General features: G+C 49.5%; 1 protein-coding gene across 2 annotated transcripts in view; it reads left to right on the top strand.

Annotated features, from left to right (window-relative positions):
* Positions 1-21,998, top strand: part of bean1 (brain expressed, associated with NEDD4, 1) — a 120,896-nt gene that overhangs the window by 14,207 nt on the left and 84,691 nt on the right. The window contains exons 2-3 of one of the 2 annotated variants that reach the window (XM_038806236.1): positions 1,185-1,259; positions 12,891-13,025. In XM_038806236.1, the coding sequence (XP_038662164.1) occupies positions 1,185-1,259; positions 12,891-13,025 (210 nt within the window). The remainder of the gene's footprint in view (positions 1-1,184; positions 1,260-12,890; positions 13,026-21,998) is intronic. The other variant, XM_038806237.1, reaches the window with a different exon arrangement.

The raw sequence follows: 21,998 nt of genomic DNA, 5'->3' as shown, positions 1-21,998 counted from the left end.
GTGCAAACTCCACACGGACAGTGACCCGGGGCCGGGATCGAACCCGGGTCCTCGCCGCCGCGAGGCAACAGTGCTAACCTCTGCACCACCATGTCACCCTGCAGTTGTGGCAATTGCTTTATAAATGCACATCTTTATTTCATCTTCTTCATCATATTGTTGCACACAAGTGATATTACTCGCGCGATGTCCATCCCCGCACTGTGTGTTTGGCAGCTGAGGGTGTGACAGAATCGTTCAGAAATCATTGGTTGAGGAATACTGTGCACGTGAAACTGTCCCTCACTTTGAAAATGAACATATTGGAATCTTGTATTGAGAAAGGAGTCAATGGTAAGAATAGCAAATTACTGCGGATGCTGGAATCTGAAACGAACTGGAAAATGCTGGAAAATCTCAGCACGTCTGGCAGCATCTGTAGGGAGAGGAAAGAGCTAACGTTTCGAGTCCGATGATCTTTGTCAAAGCAGACAAGCTTTTTTTTTATTTTTGCACCAGAGTTTTCACAATGATAATATATAGGTGAGCCATTGCGACGATGTTTGTGTTTACTGGAACAGGATGTCTCCAATGCACAATGCAATCTGTGCTGCTAACGTGTAGCCGTGTTCAGCTTAGTGTGTAATTGATTTGGCTTTTTGTGGTCAGTCATAGGCTAATTGCCTAATAGCATTTCCTAACATCAATTACAGGTCAGGCTGGCTTTGCCTTCCTTGCTTCACTAATGTTTGTTAAGCGTACCAACGCCCTGTCTGCCCTTTCGGAGGTGGGGGGGGGGGAACCTATAAATTCCCACAGCACAATTTGGAAGAAGAGCTGGGCAGCTTCCCTTGGTGTGTTAGCCAACAACACCTCACAGTCAACAGCACTGAAAAAGACAGCATACCTGGACCTTACCACATTGCTGTTTGCAGGATCGTACCGTGCAGAAATTGACCATTGCGCCTCCGACATTGCAAATTGCGATTCCCCCCTGTCATTGGCTGTAAAGTGCGTAGGATGACCTGAGAATGTGAACGGTGACACAGAAAGACAAGTTTGTTTCTTTTTTTTTTGCCGACAAAGTCTCCGAATGTGTGTGCCGCTGAATTCGCTCTGTGTCTTTCCATTTCAGGATGCGCTAAGGTAGACCTCTGCCTCAGGAAAGCTGTGATTTTCTCGTGTGTTTGTTTTTTGTTTTGCAGTTAGTCTTTTCTATCTTCCCCTCATTCACGGGAGCTCCATCCGGATTGGTCTAGGAGGGAACCATTCTAACCTCTGTGAGTGACTCTCTGGTCATATGACTAATCTAATTGTGTTTGTAGTGGGCAGTATTTGTGGCAGGGATTCTCAATGATTTGATTTATTGTCACATGTACCAAAGCACAGTGAAAAGTATTTATCTGCGGCCGAGGGAACGTACACAGTACGTACATAGTAGACTAAACGAATAATCGACAGAGTACATTGACAAATGGAACATCGACAAACAGTGATTGGCTACACTGCGGAACAAGGGGCCAAACAAAGCAAATACATGAGCAAGGGCAGCATAGGCCATCGTGAATAGTGTTCTTACAGGGAACAGATCAGTCCGAGGGGGAGTCGTTGAGGAGTCTAGTAGCTGTGGGGAAGAAGCTGTTCCTGTGTCTGGATGTTCGGGTCTTCAGACTTCTGTATCTTCTGCCTGATGGAAGGATCTGGAAGAAGGCAATGCCTGGGTGGGAGGGGTCTCTGATAATGCTGTCTGCCTTCCTGAGGCAGCGGGAGGTGTAGACAGAATCGATGCGGGGGTGGCAAGTTTGTGTGATGCGTTGGGCTGAGTGCACCACGCTCTGCAGTTTCTTGCGATCTTGGACCGAGCAGTTGCCATCCCAAGGAAGAACATTCAGCAATAGGCAGAGATCTCCGCACTCGACCACCTTGTCCCTCTTGGTTGCAATCGGTCAATAGCCCTCACCCCTCCCAACCCTCAAGTTTCTCCGCACAGCCCCTCCTTTCCTCTCTATGCTGAATATATTCCATGCATTCTTGAACTTAGTTGCAAATTATGCTGCAAAGTCCTTTCCCAGGACTTTATTTCCAGGTTCCATGGGCGGAAAGGTTCTCTTTGACTTCTCTTCTCGTTGCTCAGTATGTGTCCAGTGTGGCTCAGTGGGAAGCTCTCTGATCTCTGATTCAGAAAACAACTGATTGAAATCCCACTCCAGAGCCCTGATATCTGGGTTGATATTCTGAGTGCAGTGCTGAGGGAATGTTGCTTTATCAGAGGTGCTGCCTTTCACATGAGGTATTGAACTCAGGCCCGAACTCTTAGCCCAACTTCCTCCCAGCCGTACCGATAATTTCAATTTCCTCCGCCTGGAATCTCACTTGTTGCTCCCTCTCTTTCCTGTCCACAAACACCAAGCAGCAGCAGCAGCCCACCAGCCCAGGCCCAGGCCCAGTGGCTGCATTCTAACCTCCAGATCCACTTCAGTTGGTAAAAAAAGCTTAGGTTCCTCAAGCCAGACAAATGGTGGCACCTCCAACAGTGCGGAACTCTTTCATTACAGCGCTGGAGTCTGGGTTTTGTGCTCAAGTCCTGGAGTTGGATCTGAATCCAAAGCCTATCTGTTCAGAGTGAGGCACAGAAACATAGAAAATATGAGCAGCGGGAGGCCATTCGGCCCTTCGAGCCTGCTCTGCCATTCATTATGGTCATGGCTGATCATTCAACTCAAGAGCCTGATCCCACCTTCCCCCCCCCCATATTCTTTTATCCCCTTCACCTGAAGTGCTATATCTAACTGCTTCTTGGGAACATGCAATATTTTGGCTGCAACTGCTTTCTGTGGTAGCAAATCCCACAGGCCACCACTCTCTGGGTGTAAAAATGTCTCCTCATCTCTGTCCTAAATGGTCTACCCCGTATCCTCAGCCTGTGACCCCTGGTTCTGGACTCCCTCAGCATCGGGTACATCCTTCCTGCATCTACCCTGTCCATACCTGTTAGAATTTTATAGATTTCCGTGCTTTTATAGATTTCAGCATTTTCCTGAACCCCAGAGAATACAGTCCTAACCGATTCAATCTCTCCTCATACGTACACCCTGCCATCCCATGAGTCAGTCTGCTAAACCTTCTTTGCACTCCCCTGAGAGATTGATTGATTCATTGATAATTATTGTCACATGTACCTAAGTGAAATGAAAAAAATGAAAATCGCTTATTTTCACGAGTAAGAGGGTACTGTCAGAGGGTAGTACTGAGGGAGTGCCGCACTGTCAGAGGGACAGTACTGAGGGAGTGCCGCACTGTCAGAGGGTCAGTACTGAGGGAGTGCTGCACTGTCAGAGGGTAGTACTGAGGGAGTGCTGCACTGTCAGAGGGTAGTACTGAGGGAGTGCCGCACTGTCAGAGGGTCAGTACTGAGGGAGTGCCGCACTGTCAGAGGGTCAGTACTGAGGGAGTGCTGCACTGTCAGAGGGTCAGTACTGAGGGAGTGCTGCACTGTCAGAGGGTAGTACTGAGGGAGTGCTGCACTGTCAGAGGGTCAGTACCGAGGGAGTGCTGCACTATCAGAGGGTCAGTACTGAGGGAGTGCTGCACTGTCAGAGGGTCAGTCCTGAGGGAGTGCTGCACTGTCAGAGGGTCAGTACTGAAGGTGTTCTGCACTGTCAGAGGGTCAGTACGGAGAGAGTGCTGCACTGTCAGAGGGTCAGTACTGAGGGAGTGCTGCACTGTCAGAGGGTCAGTACTGAGGGAGTGCCACACTGTCAGAGGGTCAGTACTGAGGGAGTGCTGCACTGTCAGATGGTCAGTCCTGAGGGAGTGCTGCACTGTCAGAGGGTCAGTACTGAGGGAGTGCTGTGCTGTCAGAGGGTCAGTACTGAGGGAATGCTGCACTGTCAGAGGGTCAGTACTGAGGGAGCGCTGCATTGTCAGAGGGTCAGTACTGAAGGAGTTCTGCACTGTCAGAGGGTCAGTACTGAGGGAGTGCAGCACTGTCAGAGGGTCAGTGCTGAGGATGTGCAGCACTGTCAGGGGGTCAGTACGGAGAGAGTGCTGCACTGTCAGAGGGTCAGTACTGAGGGAGGGCCGCACTGTCAGAGGGTCAGTACTGAGGGAGTGCTGCACTGTCAGAGGGTCAGCACTGAGGGAGTGCAGCACTGTCAGAGGGTCAGTACTGAGGGAGTGCTGCACTGTCAGAGGGTCAGTACGGAGAGAGTGCTGCACTGTCAGAGGGTCAGTACTGATGGAGTGCTGCGCTGTCAGAGGGTCAGTACTGAGGGAGTGCTGCACTGTCAGAGGGTCAGTACTGTGGGAGTGCTGCACTGTCAGAGTGTCAGTACTGAGGGAGTGCCGCACTGTCAGAGGGTCAGTACTGAGGGAGTGCTGCACTGTCAGAGGGTCAGTACTGAAATGAAATGAAAATGAAAATCGCTTAATGCCACGAGTAGGCTTCAATGAAGTTACTGTGAAAAGCCCCTAGTCGCCACATTCCGGCGCCTGTTCGGGGAGGCTGTTACGGGAATCGAACGGTGCTGCTGGCTTGCCTTGGTCTGCTTTCGAAGCCGGCGATTTAGCCCAGTGAGCTAAACAGCCCCTATACAGCCCAGTACAGTGGAAAGTATTTTTCTGCGGACAAGGGAACGGACACAATACGTACAGAGGAGACAAAAGAATAATCGACAGAGAACATTGACAAATGGTACATCAACAAATACTGACTGGAACATCCTTCCTCAGATAAGGAGACCAAAACTGAACACAACATTCCTCACCAAGGCCCTGGATAATTTTTTTAAATACAAATTTAGTGTACCCAAGCACGGTAGCAGTGGGCAGCACGGTAGCATGGTGGTTAGCATAAATGCTTCACAGCTCCAGGGTCCCAGGTTCGATTCCCCGCTGGGTCACTGTCCGTGCGGAGTCTGCACGTCCTCCCCGTGTGTGCGTGGGTTTCCTCCGGGCGCTCCGGTTTCCTCCCACAGTCCAAAGATGTGCGGGTTAGGTGGATTGGCCATGCTAAATTGCCCGTAGTGTCCTAAAAAGTAAGGTTAAGGAGGGGGGGGGTTGTTGGGTTACGGGTATAGGGTGGATTCGTGGGTTTGAGTAGGGAGATCATTGCTCGGCACAACATCGAGGGCCGAAGGGCCTGTACTGTTCTATGTTCTAATTCATTTTTTCCAATTAAGAGACAATTTAACATGGCCAATCCACCTACCCGCCACATCTTTGGGTTGTGGGGGTGAGACCCACGCAAACATGGGGAGAATGTGCAAACTCCACACGGACAGTGACCCAGGGTCGGGATTGAACCTGGGACCTCGGTGCCATGAGGCAGCAGTGCTAACCACTGCTCCACCGTGCTGCCCAAGGCCCTGGATAATTGGCCAGGAACAACTATTCTTTTTAACAAGGATTGCCCACGCCAAATAGCTGGGTGCAAAACCTCATCAGGAACAATGATATCCGTTATCGTATTGAAATGATGTTATCCCACACTTTGCAAGTGTTTTTTTTCCATGCTAAAAGACAATTGTGCTTCATTAAGGAGTAGGGATGCTCGCTGCTTTCCAGGGAATTTAATAACCCAATGCAGACAAGTCTCCAAATGAAGGTGAGATCCCAGCAGAGCATTGAGAACAAAGCAGGAGTGATACGTCACCAAGGCGCTCCAGAGAGAGTTCAAAGAGAACATTTTAAAGGCCAACGGTGGAGAAATTAGGCGGGATGATCGTAAGCTTGGTCAACAAGTTTGGAATCAAGGTGCAGATAGCTGGGACGGAGGGACAATGGAGTTCAGGGGAGGAACTCCAGAGTGGTGGGGGAGGGACTGGCCACGAGTGAAAAAATAAAAGGAGAGAGGAATCGGGAGTCAGAGGAACCAAACATTCTGGGAGGATTGTAGGACCGGAGAAGGATATGGAGCTCGGAAGAATGATTCCATCACAAGAGATTGGAGGCTTTAAACATAAACACCAGCATTTTAAATCACCGACAATCTGTCCTGGTCCACCCACATCGATGCTACGACCAAGAAAGCCCAGCAGCGCCTATACTTCCTCAGGAAACTAAGGAAATTCAGCATGTCCCCATTGAGTGTTACCAACTTTTACAGATGTACCATAGAAAGCATTCTATCTGGCTGCATCACAGCCTGGTACAGCAACTGCTCTGCCCAAGCATGTAAGAAACTTCAGAGAGTCGTGAACGCAGCCCAGTCCATCAGGCGAACCCGCCTCCCAGCCAGTGACTCTGTCCACACCTCCCGCTGCCTGGGGAAAGTGGGCAGCATAATCAAAGACCCCTCCCAGCCGGGTTATTCTCTCTTCCAACCTCTTCCATTGGGCAGGAGAAATAAAAGTCTGAGAACACGCGCACGGACCGATTCAAAAACAGCTCCTTACCTGCTGAGTGACTCCTGAATGACTCCTGGATTGAGCTGATCTCTCCACACACACACATCTTCTCTACTGGGTAGTACTATACTCTGTATACTTCACCCGACGCTTGTGTCTATGTACTTACATTGTGTACCAGAGGACAGTACTGACCCTCAGAAAGAGCGATCTTTTTCACTGTACCTCGGTACATGTGACAATAAGCACAAATCCAATCCAACGGAGGGGTTGGTAGACTGAGGGTGAGTGAGCACAGGGACGTTGGGTATGCAGGATCGGTGGGCATTAAAATGTGAGCAGCAGAATTTTGGACGAGTTCAGGTTTACAAAAGGTGAATTTGGCCAGGGGAACATCAGAATAGTCGAGGATGAAAGCATCAGAGACGTTAGAGCTGAAGTCGGAGGGAGACAGGTAATGTCGCTGAGGTGGATATAACCATTCCAGGTGGCAAAAGAAAGTTACCCTTTAACCCTGGTACAGTTAGAATTGGATTTGATACTGGGCCAAGACAACCAGTTCCAATTCCGCGAGGCTGTACACCTTCCATCATTACCTCCTCAGTAATAATAATAATAACCTTTATTGTCACAAGTAGGCTTATATTAACACTGCAATGAAGTTACTGTGAAAAGCCCCTAGTCCCCACACTCCGCCGCCTGTTCGGGTACACTGAGGGAGAATTCAGAATGTCCAGTTCACCTAACAGCCCGTCTTTCGGGTCTTGTGGGAGGAAACCGGAGCATCCGGAGGAAACCCACGCAGACACGGGAAGAACGTGCAGACTCTGCACAGACAGTGACCCAAGCCGGGAATCGAACCTGGAGCCCTGCCGCTGTGAAGTAACAGTGCTAACCGCTTTGCTACCATACCGCCCGTCAGTACAGGACTCATATGAGTCAGGAAGGTCAGTGCAATGAGACGACATGATTTCAGGGCCACTGGCCACTCAACTCTGATCACAGGGACATGGAACGTTCAAGTCCTTACCAGAGGCTTGAGCACATCAAACAGACTTGCACTTCCAGTGCAATGTAATACTGAGGGGGTGCCATACTGTCGGAGGTGCTGCCCTTCAGGTGGGCTGTTAAAGCTGAGGCACTGTCCGCCCTCCCAGATGGACATGAAAGATCCCATGGCCACTACCATCTGATTGGTCGGCAGGTCTTGGAGGTGGGACATTCCCCCCAACTGGAGGCAGAAGCCGTGACTTTAGGCAGTTAGCTGCCTTCAGCCGCAAAATCCAGTTGTGGCTTCCTGGGCCGGCAGAGGTGGGCTAACCCCCGGCTCTTCAGCCGTGGGACGGGGTCACTTATCCACAAAAATATCTGGCCATAGAATAAAAATCATGAGGAATTTCAACTGCCCTGATACTCAATTGGATGGAAGAGGTCGGTAAAGGTGTTAAGGAAACGTGTACAGGTCTCCTTTCTACCTCAATATATATGAAAACCCAACAAGGGATTGGATCCAATAATGGGGAATGTACCACAGCAAATAAGGGGAGTAAAAGTAGGGGAATGTCCAGTCAATAGTGACCTTAATATAGAACACTTTAAGATGATGATAGAGATGGACGTAAGTATAATGAAAACCAGGCTAATAGATTGGAGGAAAGCTGATTTTGAGGAAGTGAGAACAGAACTTGGGGAAAATAAAATGTGCAAAATCCTGGCAACCTGCGACATGGAATAACATTGGGAAACATTTAAAATTGTGTTCAACACAGTGCAGGAAAAATATATTCCATTAAAAAAAACTGAACACTCCTGGGACTCCGTGAATGAATAAAGGCACAATGGAACAATTGGGGAAAGACAAAAATCTGAATTTAAGTACATACATATCAGAGGATGATCAGAGAGAACATGAAGAAATTCAGAAAGTGATAAAAAAGGAAACTAAAGAGCAACTATGAAATTAAACGACCGGGGGGGCGGGGGCAGGGGGAAAAACAACAAAGCAGTCAAATACTTTATCGGCATATCAATAAAAAAGGAAGGCTGTGTTGGGAAAAGACTATTCAGGGGTAGACAGGTTAATATCGCAGGTAATGATAGAGATGACAGAAACATTAAATAATTGTTTCATTTTGGTATTTACCAGGAGATAGACATGACACTGAATTGTTTGTTGGAAAAAAACATAGCGCCAGAGGACAGGCGGATTGCTAACGTAATTCCTATAATTAAAACAGAATATGTCCAGGGACTTATAGACCAGTCAGTTTACCTTGGGCAGCAGTTAAAATAATGGAATCCTGATTAAAGGAGAGAATTGAAGAGCATTTAAGGAAGAAAAATAAAATAGTGCTGAGTCAGCGTGGATTTCAAAAGGGAAAACTTTGCTTGACCAACCTTATTGAATTTTTTTGGGGAGGTAACAGAGAGAGTAGACAATGGTTACGCAGTAGATGTGATTTATCTAGATTTTTAAGAGGCCTTGAATACGGTTCCCCATAATAGACCAAGGTCAATGATTGTGGAGACAGGGGACAAGTGACAGAATGAATTGCTTCATGACAGAAAGCAGAGGGGGGAGGGGCGGTGTGGTGGCGCAGTGGTTAGCACTGCTGTCTCACGGCGCCGAGGGCCCGGGTTCGATCCCGGCCCCAAGGCACTGTCCGTGTGGAGTTTGCACATTCTCCCCGTATCTGCGTGGGTCTAACTCTCCACAACCCTGCAGGGCAGGTGGATTGGCCGCACTAAATTGCCCCTCAATTGGAAAAATGTTTTGAGAAAGGACAGAAAGAAGCAGAGAGTGGGAGTAAAGGGTATTTATTCAGACTGGTAGAGGGGGTGAAGTGGTGCTCCACAAGGATCAATGCTGAGACCATTGCTTTTCACAATTTATATTAATGATTTGGACTTTGGAAACAAAAATAGAATTTCTAATGACGCCAAATTGAGGGGATTGTCAATACCAAGGCAGACTGCAACATAGTGCAAGAGGACATTAATACATTTACAGAACGGCAAATTAAGCGTCCAAGGTATTAGGTGGGGTTATGGAGTTACTGGGATGAGGCGGGGGAGTGGGCGTAGGTCGGGTGCTCTTTCAGAGGGTTGATGCCGAGAGCCCTCCTCCTGCACTGTAGGGATTCTAGGATACAGAGAAATATTTTTCTCTTGTGGGGAAGAGCATCGGTAGAGACCAACAATACAGGACAGTGACCAAGCAATCCAGGAGGGAATTCAGAAGAAACCTCTTTACCCAGAGTGTGATGAGAATCAGGAACTCGCTCCCACAGGGAGTGATTGAGGTGAATAGTCCGGATACATTTAAGGGGAAACTTGACGAGTCTACGAGGGAGATGGAGTGGAAGGTTACGGTGGTAGATTTAAATGAGGAGAGATGGGAGGAGGCTCAAGAGGAGCACAATCAACCAGCATAGACTGGATGGGCTGAATGGCCTGTTTCTGTGTGTCAGCTGAAAGCACGCTGGATTCTGAATCACAAAGTTGTGGGTCTGAATCTCACTTCAAGGCAAGAATCAAGGCTGACTCGCCAGTGCAGCACCAACCCAGCACGGAACTGTCAAAGGTGGCGTCCTGTGGACGGCGGCACGGTGGCGCAGAGGTTAGCACTGCTGCCTCACGGCGCAGAGGACCCAGGTTCGATCCCGGCCCCGGGTCACTGTCCGTGTGGAGTTTGCACATTCTCCCCACGTCTGTGTGGGTCTCACCTCCACAACCCAAAGGTTGCGCAGGGTAGGTGGATTGGCCACGCTAACTTGCCCCTTAATTGCAAAAAAATGAATTGGGTACTCTAAATTGAGTGGCAGGGTATCCAGGTGGTTAGCACAGTTGCTCCACAGCGCCAGGGGCCCGGGTTCGATTCCCGGCTTGGGTCACTGTGTGGAGTTTGCACGCTCTCCCCGTATCTGCGTGGGTTTTCCTCCGGGTGCCTCCGGTTTCCTCCCACAAGTCCCAAAAGACGTGCTGTTAGGTAATTTGGATATTCTGAATTCTCCCTCTGTGTACCTGAACAGGCGCCGGAATGTGGGGACTAGGGGGGGCTTGTCACAGTAACTTCATTGCAGTGTTAATGTAGCCTACTTGTGACAATAATAAAGATTATTAATTTATTTTAAAAATTTTAACAAGGTGCCGTCTTGGGTGATAAAGCTGTGAAAGATCCCATGGCATTATTTCGAATAGGAGCAGCCAATATTTATCCTTCAATCAACATCACAAAAAAAGACAGATTATCTGGTCACTATCATATTGCTGTTGTGGGATCATTGGGGCAGCACGGTAGCATTGTGGATAGCTCAATTGCTTCACAGCTCCAGGGTCCCAGGTTCGATTCCCGGCTTGGGTCACTGTCTGTGCGGAGTTTGCACATCCTCCCCGTGTGTGCGTGGGTTTCCTCCGGGTGCTCCGGTTTCCTCCCACAGTCCAAAGATGTGCAGGTTAGGTGGATTGGCCGTGATAAATTGCACTTAGTGTCCAAAATTGCCCTTTGTGTTGGGTGGGGTTACTGGGTTATGGGGATAGGGTGGAGGTGTTGACCTTGGGTAGGGCGCTCTTTCCAAGAGCTGGTGCAGACTCGATGGGCCGAATGGCTTCCTTCTGCACTGTAAATTCTGTGATAATCTTGCTGTGTGTAAATTAGCTGCCATGTGTTGGACATTGCAAACAGTGACGACACTTCAAAAAGCACTTCATTGGCTGCATACATCCGGTGTCCGTGAAAAGCACCATATAAATGCAAATCTTTATCATCTTTTAGTTTCTTCGGTATCCTTTCGAACCCGATGTAATCCGACACAGTTTGGCCAGCAGAGAGTCAAGTGACCTCTGATGCTACTCCTGATGCCTTTCCAGTTGACAGCAGGAGTAACAACAGGAGTAACAGGGAAGCTCAATCACTCTTCCAGCCATCCTCACCACTCCCTGAGGGATGCACCTTCTCCCGAATTCTCCATCTCAGCAATGATCGTCTTATCTTCGTCTCCCCTCATTCTGTCAGCAATGATCGCCTTATCTTCGTCTCCCCTCATTCTGGTCTCACCCACAAGTGGAAACACCTTCTCTGCATCTACTTGCATTTACACAGCATTTTTAATAACCTTCGGACATGCCATACAAGCCAGTTAAGTATTGTCGAGGTTCGTCATTGTTGCAATGAGGATTAACATGGTAGCCAATTTGTGCACCGTAAGATCCCGAAAAGCAGTATGATAAAGGAGCAGAGTGACATAGAATTTACAGTGCAGAAGGAGGCCATTCGGCCCATCGAGTCTGCACCGGCTCTTGGAAAGAGCACCCCGCCCAAGGTCAACACCTCCACCTTATCCCCATAACACAGTAAGCCCACCCAACACTAAGGGCAATTTTGGACACTGAGGGCAATTTATCATGGCCAATCCACCTAACCTGCACATCTTTGGACTGTGGGAGGAAACCGGAGCACCCGGAGGAAACCCACGCAGGCAGGGGGAGAACATGCAGACTCCGCACAGACAGTGACCCAAGCCGGAATTGAACCTGGGACCCTGGAGCTGTGAAGCGATTGTGCTAACCACAATGCTACCGTGACGAAGCTGCGATTATTCACCTTGAACCAGAGAAAACTACAGTGAGATTTAAGAAAGTTGTTCAAAATTACTTTGTGTTTGATAGTGTTTTAAAACTATTTCACAGGAGTGGCTAAATTACATCCCTAATTACACTTGAGAATCATAGAATCCCTACAATGCGATTCAGTGGAGATTCAGCCCCTCAAGTCTGCACCAACCCTCTGAAAGAGCATTTTACCTAGGCCCACTCCCCCCCGCCCTATCCCCGTAACCCCACCTAACCTGCATATCTTTGGACACTAAGGGGCAATATAGCATGGCTGATCCACCTAACCCGCTGTGGGAGGAAACCGGAGCACCCGGAGGAAACCCACACATGCTCGGGGAGAACTACACACGAACAGTGACCCAAGGCCGGGAATCAAACCCGGGTCCCTGGGGCTGTGAGGCAGCAGTGCTAACCACTGTGCTGAGAAAGAAGGTGGTGGTGAGCTGCCTTCTTGAACCGCTGCAGTCCATGTGGTGTAGGTACACCCACATTGCTGTTAGGGAGGGAGTTCCAGGATTTTGACCCAGCGACAGTGAAGGAACGGCCGATATATTTCCAAGTCAGGGTGGTGAGTGGGTCGAAGGGGGAACTTGCAGGCGGTGGTGTTCCCCTCTGTCTGTTGCCCTTTCCTGGACTGAATGGAAAGGGGTTTTGAGAGTGTTTACAATGGGAGTGAACGGATAGGTGTTTGCACCAATGGGATTGATGTCATGGGTGTGATTGAAGATGTTTTTGCGTCTATAGAATTCTACACAAGGCGAGTGAATGGGTAAACTTTGCTCCCTTGGGATTCAATAGATTAGGAGTTAAAAGGAATGGATGAGGGTCATTGGAATTCTGTATGTTGGGAATAAACAGGAATGTAATGTCACCATTATGATGTATTGATCAGCAGCTGACTTTGACGTCCCTTGCCGTGTAACCCATGTCCATTTCCATTCATTCAATCAGCTGAACAAAACATACTGCCGTGTAAGAAGGAAGAGCTACAATGTGGAAATGGCTTGTGTCTCCTCAACTGGTTGCGTTGTCACTACAGGAAGGACTGTGGCCGAGAGTACACCTCCATCAAGTTAATATGTTCAAGTAAGTTGTGCCTTTGAAACTACTTCACGCAGCGTGTACCAGAAATCACCCACAGCAAAGCTCAATCAGGGACCCATCCTTCTCATAGTCCTGTTCTCCCTTTCCTCGTTGACACAATGAACTTTTTACCACGTCCTTTTGGGTATTTCCCCTCCCAAATAACCCTCTCCCATCCTCTCCCAAATGTGCTGAGGTTTGCCGGCGTAGAGATCTCACGAGTACCATTTGCAGCCGGCACCTTGGCCAAGTGGCCGTTCACCTTGCATGAATCTTCCAACTCTGGGCAGATAGTTCCATTGTCTTATAGAAAACTTGGGTGGGATGAAGGCAAAGGGAGTAAACCCTGGCAGAGCACAAGGGTAGACCGATGCCCAACTCTGTCATCTTTCCAGCAACTCCTGCAAACCAGCTGGTGCTAAAAATATTGCTTTGCATTCCTTTGGACTTAACTGGGGAGGTTGAGAGGGGGGACAATCCTGTTTGGACAGCCCAGAGGCTCGATACATTGGCTCCGTGGTGAAGAGACTCCAGTTTCGCTGAACACCGAGTTGGCCACCAAGGCGAGATGGATGACTACCAGAGCGAGTATGTGCGAGATAATTATTTAACCAGGCAGGCAGACTATTACAACCAAGATCAATACAGTGCTCAGAAAGAGGCCATTCGGCCCAACTGGCCCATGTTAGCGTTCAAGCTTCACTTGAACCACCCTGCTTCACCTCACTGCTATCAACATACCTTCACCAGGTTATCTAGATTCTCCTTAAATGTATCCACGTCGTTCACTCAATGATTCCGCAAATTCCAGATTCTCACTCCTCAACTGGTGCAGAGAATGCACCTGAATTTCTGATTGGTTTATTGGTGAATATCTTCACAATCCCCAGTTTTGGACTCCCCTAAAAGTGGAGACATCTTCTCCATGTCGACATTATCAAACTCCTTCATGATTTAAAGAAACCTCGTTTGTGTCAACTCCTCAGCCTTGTCCTTTCTAGAGAAAAGAGACACGGCTTGATTGTTCCTTCCCGATTGAATTATGGGCTGGATTCTCCGCTCCGAGTCCGTCTCGCTACTGCTTGCGAGCGAGGACGGAGAGTTTGACGGCGGCGTTCGATGGCGGTGGGATTCTCTACTCCCGCTGCTTATCAATGGGATTTCCCTTTGTCGCCACCCCCGTGCTGCCGGGAAACCGGGGTGCGCTGCCGGTGTGACCAGAGAGTCCCAACGCCAGCGAACGGCAAGAGAGTTCCTCTCAGTTCTCGTCTCATTCTTCGAAATCTTCGATGCACCTTCACCGGTACCTCAACCTGTGCATTGTTTCTGTAATATGGGGGCCAAAACTGTGTGTTTGTGGGAGGGGGGGGGGGGGGGGGGGGGGGGGGGGGGGGGGGAGAGATGTAACATCCTGCCCAACATCTCAACTGTTCAGCTCTGTGGTCGTAATTTTCCATTCCGTGCACAGAGTGCGGGATGAGGCGAGCGAGCCGGCGTGAGGCTCCCGGGCTGCACTGCCAGAGAATCCAGCAAACAATCTGCAGGCGTGGCTCACGTCACCGGCATGATTGGGGGGGGGGGGGGGAATACAGGAACCATCCCCCCCATCCCCCACCGGCACCGACAGGTACAGGAAGACACCACCCCACGGACACAAGAAACCCCCCTCTCCCCACACGCACAAGGGGAACGACCCCAATGGAGTTCCCCACAGTACCCCCAGCAGTGCTGCACCCAAAGGTGCCAGAGAGCAGTTCAAGGATGCCCCCAGGGTCCAGCCCGGCATGTCCCTCTCTCCCCCAACCCCCCCGGGATCTGTACATATCTGCGTGCCCCTGGCGGGTTCCTTTCTCCTGCGTCTTATTTTTGAACAGCAGTCGTTAACCGAATTTCAAATTTGGAGGGACAATACAGCGGGGGAGTCCACTGATTATATTTGACTGTATGTTGTTACAAGTGGCGAGATTGGGGGGGGAGGGGGGAGTGCAGAGTAGGGGGACTGGGAGAGTTGGAAAACGAGATTTGGCTGGTACGATTCTCGTTTTCCGAGGATCGCGAGATTCTGCGTCCACGCTGCCACTTGCACCCGTGGCCAATGGGAGAGCGAAACCCAGGGCGTGTATCTCCAAACATGTTTTAGAACATAGAACATAGAACAGTACAGCACAGAACAGGCCCTTCGGCCCTCAATGTTGTGCCGAGCCATGATCACCCCACTTAAACCCACGTAACCCCGTAACCCAACAATCCCCCCATTAACCTTACACTATGGGCAATTTAGCATGGCCAATCCACCTAACCCGCACATCTTTGGACTGTGGGAGGAAACCGGAGCACCCGGAGGAAACCCACGCACACACGGGGAGGACGTGCAGACTCCACACAGAGAGTGACCCAGCCGGGAATCGAACCTGGGACCCTGGAGCTGTGAAGCATTGATGCTAACCACCATGCTACCGTGACGCCCCTTTGCATTTTTCCGCACCCTTGCTAACCTAAGTCTGTGTTTGCTGGAACATTTGTGTGTTTTCTAGTCAATGAATGGTGTTTACATTGTGAAACAATTTGTGGTGATCACTTGTGGCGTGTGGATATTTATACCCTCAGGCAGCACAGATCCTCCAGATTTCCAGAGAGTAAAATAAAAACACACAACTTGTGGTGGAATCGCTCCACACAGTCTGGCAGCCTCTGTTGGCAGAGAAACAAAGTTAACATTTTGGAACAGTGACCTTTGGCCTTTGCCTCTATGTCCACTTCATTGGCCAAAATCCCTCTTCCCGCGCACCATCATAGAATTTACAGTGCAGAAGGAGGCCATTCGGCCCATCAAGTCTGCGTCGGCCCTTGGAAAGAGCACACCACTTAAGCCCACGCCGCCTTCCTATCCCCGTAACCCAGTAATCCCATCCCTTTTTTGGTCACTAAGGGCAATTTATCATGGCCAATCCACCTAACCTGCACATCTTTGGACTGTGGGAGGAAACCGGAGCACCCGGAGGAAACCCACGCAGACACGGGGAAGAAGTGCAAACTCCACACAGACAGCGACCCAAGCCGGGAATCGAACCTGGGACCCTGGAGCTGTGAAGCAACTGTGCTAACCACTGTGCTAGACTTGTTCCATCTCTAGAAATCCTGCTGCACCTGGACACCCTCCCTCGCTAGATCCTTTTATCGGGAACGGCCAGTGCGACACCAGCCACATCAATTTCTCTACTGCCCTCACAAACTCTGACCCACCGTCATCGGATTCACGGCACTCTGTTCTCTCAGGTCTAGATGGAAGATAGTTGTTAAACCTGCTGACGAGGGAAGCACTGTTGCTGTTAGTGGAACACGTCTCTACATAGTGGAGACTTAAAGCCAACTCTTCAGCACCTCTTCCAACCTACCCGGTGATTCCACCACCAAACATCAAGTTATCATCTTCCAGACTGTCACTGACCTCATCGCCTCTCGATATCTTCCCTCCATGACCTCTAACCTTTGCCCCCAAAACTGCCCACAGCCTCCTTTAACCTCCTTCCCCAGGCCCACAACCAGCACTGCCCTGAAACACTCATCATTTCAACACTTTCTGACAGATTAGATCTTCCTATTCTGAATATTTATTCCCCTTTTTACCAGTCCCTGCCCCAGATGCGTGGGCACCTCCTCTGAAACACTTGGGTCACTTTAACCTTTAACCTTTCCAGTTTTCTGGCGCCAACTGCCTTCCCTTTAGCCAATCTTCTATACCTACGTCCTCATTAGGATGGTCTGAGGCTTCTCCACTTTGTCCACCACCGCCCTCCTCCACATGACTGAACATTGAATGACCGCGCCCCTAATTCTACTCACTTCCTCCAAATTCGAGTGGCTGAATTTTCTGGCCCTTTTTGCCAGCGGGATCTCCCGGTCCCCCTCATGGTGAACCATGGCAGGTTCCCCGACGGCAGGTCCGGCGAACAACAGGAAACGCCGTAGACATGGGCGGGGCAGGAAGATCCTACCGCCAGCCAATGGCGTGCTGCCTCTGCTGCTGGTTAACGAGCCGCGGGGAGGTGGGGGGTGGGGGGGGGTTCAGAATCCCACCCGGTATGTTGCTATGGATACCCTAGGTGGTCTGCCATTTTGTGAAGCATTCTTTGTCCCAGTCCTACTCAGGCCCTTCCCTCAACTCTGGCTTCGAGTAAGGGCAGCACGGTGGCCTAGTGGTTAGCACAACCGCCTCACGGCGCTGAGGTCCCAGGTTCGATCCCGGCTCTGGGTCACTGTCCGTGTGGAGTTTGCACATTCTCCCCGTGTCTGCGTGGGTTTCACCTCCACAACCCAAAAATGTGCAGAGTAGGTGGATTGGCCACGCTAAATTGCCCCTTAATTGGAAAAAATAATTGGGGAATCTAAATTTATTAAAAAAAACTCTGGCTTCGAGCACATTGATGACGATATCAATGGTGTTTCCTGCCCTCAACCTGAACTGGAAAATCTCATCAACTTTGCTTCCAATTTCCACCCCCAGCAGTTCCACCTGGCCCAACTCCAACACCTACCTTCCCTCCCTTCACTCCGCTGTCTCCATGCCTCATAAGCTTTCAACAAATGTCCACTTTAAGCCCACTGGCTCTCACAGTCACCTTGATCACACTTCCTCACACTCTCATTCCCCTGGGAACTCTATTCTGTTCTCCCAGTTCCTGCAGCTCCATGACACCTATTCCGACAATGCCCCCTTCCGCACTAACTCTCCTGATGGTCCTTCCTTTTTTGTTCCTCAACCAAGGATTTCCTGCCACTGCGATTGACAGGATCTTTGACCATGTCCATCCCATTTCCCACACCTCTGCCTTCACACCTTCCCCTCCTTCCCAACACCACAACAAAACTCCCCTTGTCCTCATCATCCAACTCACCTGTCGCCACATTCAATCCTCGCCCTACGGCATGATGCCTCCATGAAACATAAGTGGAATCTATAGAATCCCCATTTTGTAGACCACAATAAGTCTGAACCGAATCATTAAAAAGAAAATTTATTGCAAAGCAATTATAATTACAGTCGGTCCATACCTGGCCGAATTTATTCAGATTTTAATCATGAATAATCTAGGCCTCCCTTCCCTTAGCAGAGAAGCTTGTATTCAAAGAGACTCACGGGGAGACTGATTGCTCCAATCCCATGGGTCTCATATGGGTTGTAACACCCCACAATGCATAAAGAGGCCATTCAGCCTATCGTCTTTGCACCGACCCTTCGAAAGAGCACTCGAGCCAAGCTCATTCCCCCGCCCCATCCCTGTAAGCCCACACATTGGTCATCACCAATTCACCTAACCTGCACGTCTTTGGACTGTGGGAGGAAACCGGAGCACCCAGAGGAAACCCACGCAGCCACGGGGAGAAAGTACAAACTCCACACAAACAGTCGCCCAAGGTCGGAATTGATCCCGGGTCCCTAGCGCAGCCGTGGCACTGTGCTGACCACTGTGCCACCGTGCCGCCATACCTTGCCATCTGCTTTGCCCCACCATTCTGAGGGAAACGTTTCCTCCCTCAGACCCAGTCCCATATGAGGAAAGAGTTTCATTCCCCAGCATTTGAGTTAGAATTGGTGCTTCAATTGTGTTTATCGTTTAATAGATTTCACTTGATGTTTAAATAGACTGCGCTGTATAAATAATGGGGATGCAGGTGGCACTGGGGGAGTTGATGGAGAAATGGTCACTGCTCAGAATAAACCGGGATTGGATGAAGTTAAGATTTGCCTTCCAGGCATCTTGGCAGAGTTGCCTTTGGAACTAAACATTCCACCCCTCAGTCACCTCCAACACCTCCTCCCATTCACCTGGAACGGAGAGTGGCAGGAAGTACAAAACCGGCCCTTTCACCTCCTAACTTCACCACCCAGGCCCCTAAACACCTTTTCCTGCAGGTGCAACAGTACTCCTTTCAACTGATGAAAGGTCAATGGCTGTTTCTCTCTCCGCCGATACTGGCAGACCTGCTGATTGTTTTCCGGCATTTTCTATCCCATTCCAGATTTCCAGCAGCCACGATATTCTGCTCTATATTTAAGAGCAACAGAGTGTCTCGTACACCGCTAACTGCCAGCTTTATCCAGTTGGCATCCGTGAGTCAGAAAGCTACAGGAGGTCCACACCAGGAATCCCGACACAAAAACCAAGCTGACATTACAATGTGGAAGCACAGCATTGTCAGATCAAATCCCCAGATACAGAGTTGTATAGAATTCTGGTTCGAGCCCAGCTGCAGTACTGTGTTCAGCTCTGAGCTCTGCTCCTCATGCAGGACCTTGGAGAGGAGACTGCTGAGACTCAGGATTATACTGGGGCTAAACGAGGACAGGTTGTGTTGACTAGTCTTGTGCGCCCTTGAGATTAAACGGTGCGCTAATCGAGGTGTTTTGGATTATTAGCAGTGTTGAAAGAGTAGATAAAAGTAACAGAGCAAAGCATCCCAAGACGTTTCACAGACAAGAGCCAGGTGAGATATTAGGGAAGGCAATTGAAAGCGTGGTCAGGGAAGTAGGTTTTAAGGAAGCCTTTAAGAGACAGAGAGGGGGGAGAGAGGTTTAGTGAGGGAATTTCAGAGCTCAGTGTCTAAATAGCCAAAAGCATCGCCACCATTGGTGGACTGAAGGAAATTGGAGATGGTGGCTGGAATTAGATGAATGCACAGATCTCTGACTTTCTCAACTGGAAGTTGATGAGTATCAGTGGTATCGCCTGTCATAGTGTATCTACCTGTGTGCTCCCCAGACACATAGCATGGAAAAGTGAGCTACTGCAGGTGTGTGTCTGTGTCTGTGTGTGTGTGTATATTAATGAAATAAATTAATTTTAGATTCATTAATCCTTTTTTGTACTAATCAGTACGATGCTCTGCATTTAATTAACCCACTTCCAAACGTATTTGACCTGAAAAGACGAGAGATTGTCTCCATGATTAAAAAACTTTAGTTAAAATGCAGCTAAAAGTGGGTTAAGCAAATTTTGCATTAGATTCTCGGAGAAATTGTTGCATTTAATACATTTAATAACGGGCTACAAAGCGAAGCCGAGCAGTATCTCTGGCAGCAGTGCACCCCTCCCCGATGAACTTAATGCATTCTATGCTCGGTTTGAGCAGGTAACCAACAATCCGCTATCGAGTGCCCCAGCAACCCATAATTCACCCATACCTACCATCACAGTTTCCGAAGTCAGATCGGCCTTCCTGAAAGTGAACCCACGGAAGGCGATGGGCCCGGACGGGATCCCTGGTCGTGCACTCAGAACCTGCGCGGACCAGCTGGCAGAGGTTTTCACAGACATCTTTAACCTATCCCTACTCCACTCCGAGGTCCCCACCTGCTTCAAGAAGACCACCATCATACCAGTACCAAAGAAGAACCAGGCAACGTGCCTCAATGACTACCGCCCGGTGGCCCTGACATCAGTTGTAATGAAGTGCTTCGAGAGGCTGATCATGAAGCGCATCACCTCCATACTCCCGGAATGCCTTGACCCACTTCAATTCGCATACCGTCGCAACCGGTCCACATCAGACGCCATTTCCCTGGCCCTACACTCATCCCTAGAGCATCTCGAAAACAAGGACTCCTACATCAGACTCCTATTTGTTGACTACAGCTCCGCCTTCAACACCATAATCCCAGCCAAGCTCATATCAAAGCTCCAAAACCTAGGACTTGGCTCTCCACTCTGCAACTGGATCCTTGACTTTCTGACCAACAGACCACAGTCAGTAAGAATGAACACCAACACCTCCTCCACAATAGTCCTCAATACCGGTGCCCCACAAGGCTGTGTACTTAGCCCCCTACTCTACTCCCTGTACACACACGACTGCATGGCAAAACTGGGTTCCAACTCCATCTACAAGTTTGCTGACGATACGACCATAGTGGGCCGGATCTCGAATAACGACGAGTCCGAATACAGGAGGGAGATAGAGAACCTAGTGGAGTGGTGCAGCGACAACAATCTCTCCCTTAATGCCAGCAAAACTAAAGAGCTGGTCATCGACTTCAGGAAGCAAAGTACTGTGCACACCCCTGTCAGCATCAACGGAGCCGAGGTAGAGATGGTGAGCAGTTTCAAATTCCTAGGGATGCACATCACCAAAAATCTATCCTGGTCCACTCATGTCGACGTTATCACCAAGAAAGCACAACAGCGCCTTTACTTCCTCAGGAAACTAAGGAAATTCGGCATGTCCACATTAACCCGTACCAACTTTTACAGATGCACTATAGAGAGCATCCTATCGGGCTGCATCACAGCCTGGTATGGCAACTGCTCGGCCCAGGACCTCAAGGAACTTCAGAGAGTCGTGAATACCGCCCAGTCCATCACACGAACCTGCCTCCCATCCATTGATTCCATCTACACCTCCCGCTGCCGGGGGAAAGCAGGCAGCATTATCAAGGATCCCTCCCACCCGGCTTACTCACTTTTCCAACTTCTTCCATCGGGCAGGAGATTCAGAAGTCTGAGAACACGGACGAACAGACTCAAAAACAGCTTCTTCCCCACTGTCACCAGACTCCTAAATGACCCTCTTATGGACTGACCTCATTAACACTACACCCTGTATGTTTCAACCGATGCCAATGCTTATGTAGTTACATTGTATATATTGTGTTGCCGTATTATGTATTCTCATGTATTTTCTTGAATTCTGTTTAATTCCCTTTTCTTCCCATGTACTGAATGATCTGTTGAGCTGCTCGCAGAAAAATAATTTTCACTGTACCTCGGTACACGTGACAATAAACAAATCCAATTTTGCTGAAAGCATTCTTAAGAATCATATTTGTGAACTCCTATGTCTGAAACATCTGGGGCGGGATTCTCCGACCCCCCCCCCCCCCCAGACCCCCCTTGCCGGGTTGGAGAATCGCCGGGGGGCAGCGTGAACCCCACCCCGCCGGCACCCCGAATCGCGCCGCGCCGGCTGGCGGCCGCTACC

This window comes from Scyliorhinus canicula, chromosome 9 (genome assembly GCF_902713615.1).
Source record: "Scyliorhinus canicula chromosome 9, sScyCan1.1, whole genome shotgun sequence".
Taxonomy (NCBI): Eukaryota; Metazoa; Chordata; class Chondrichthyes; order Carcharhiniformes; family Scyliorhinidae; genus Scyliorhinus; species Scyliorhinus canicula.
This window is presented reverse-complemented; position numbering and strand designations above follow the sequence as displayed.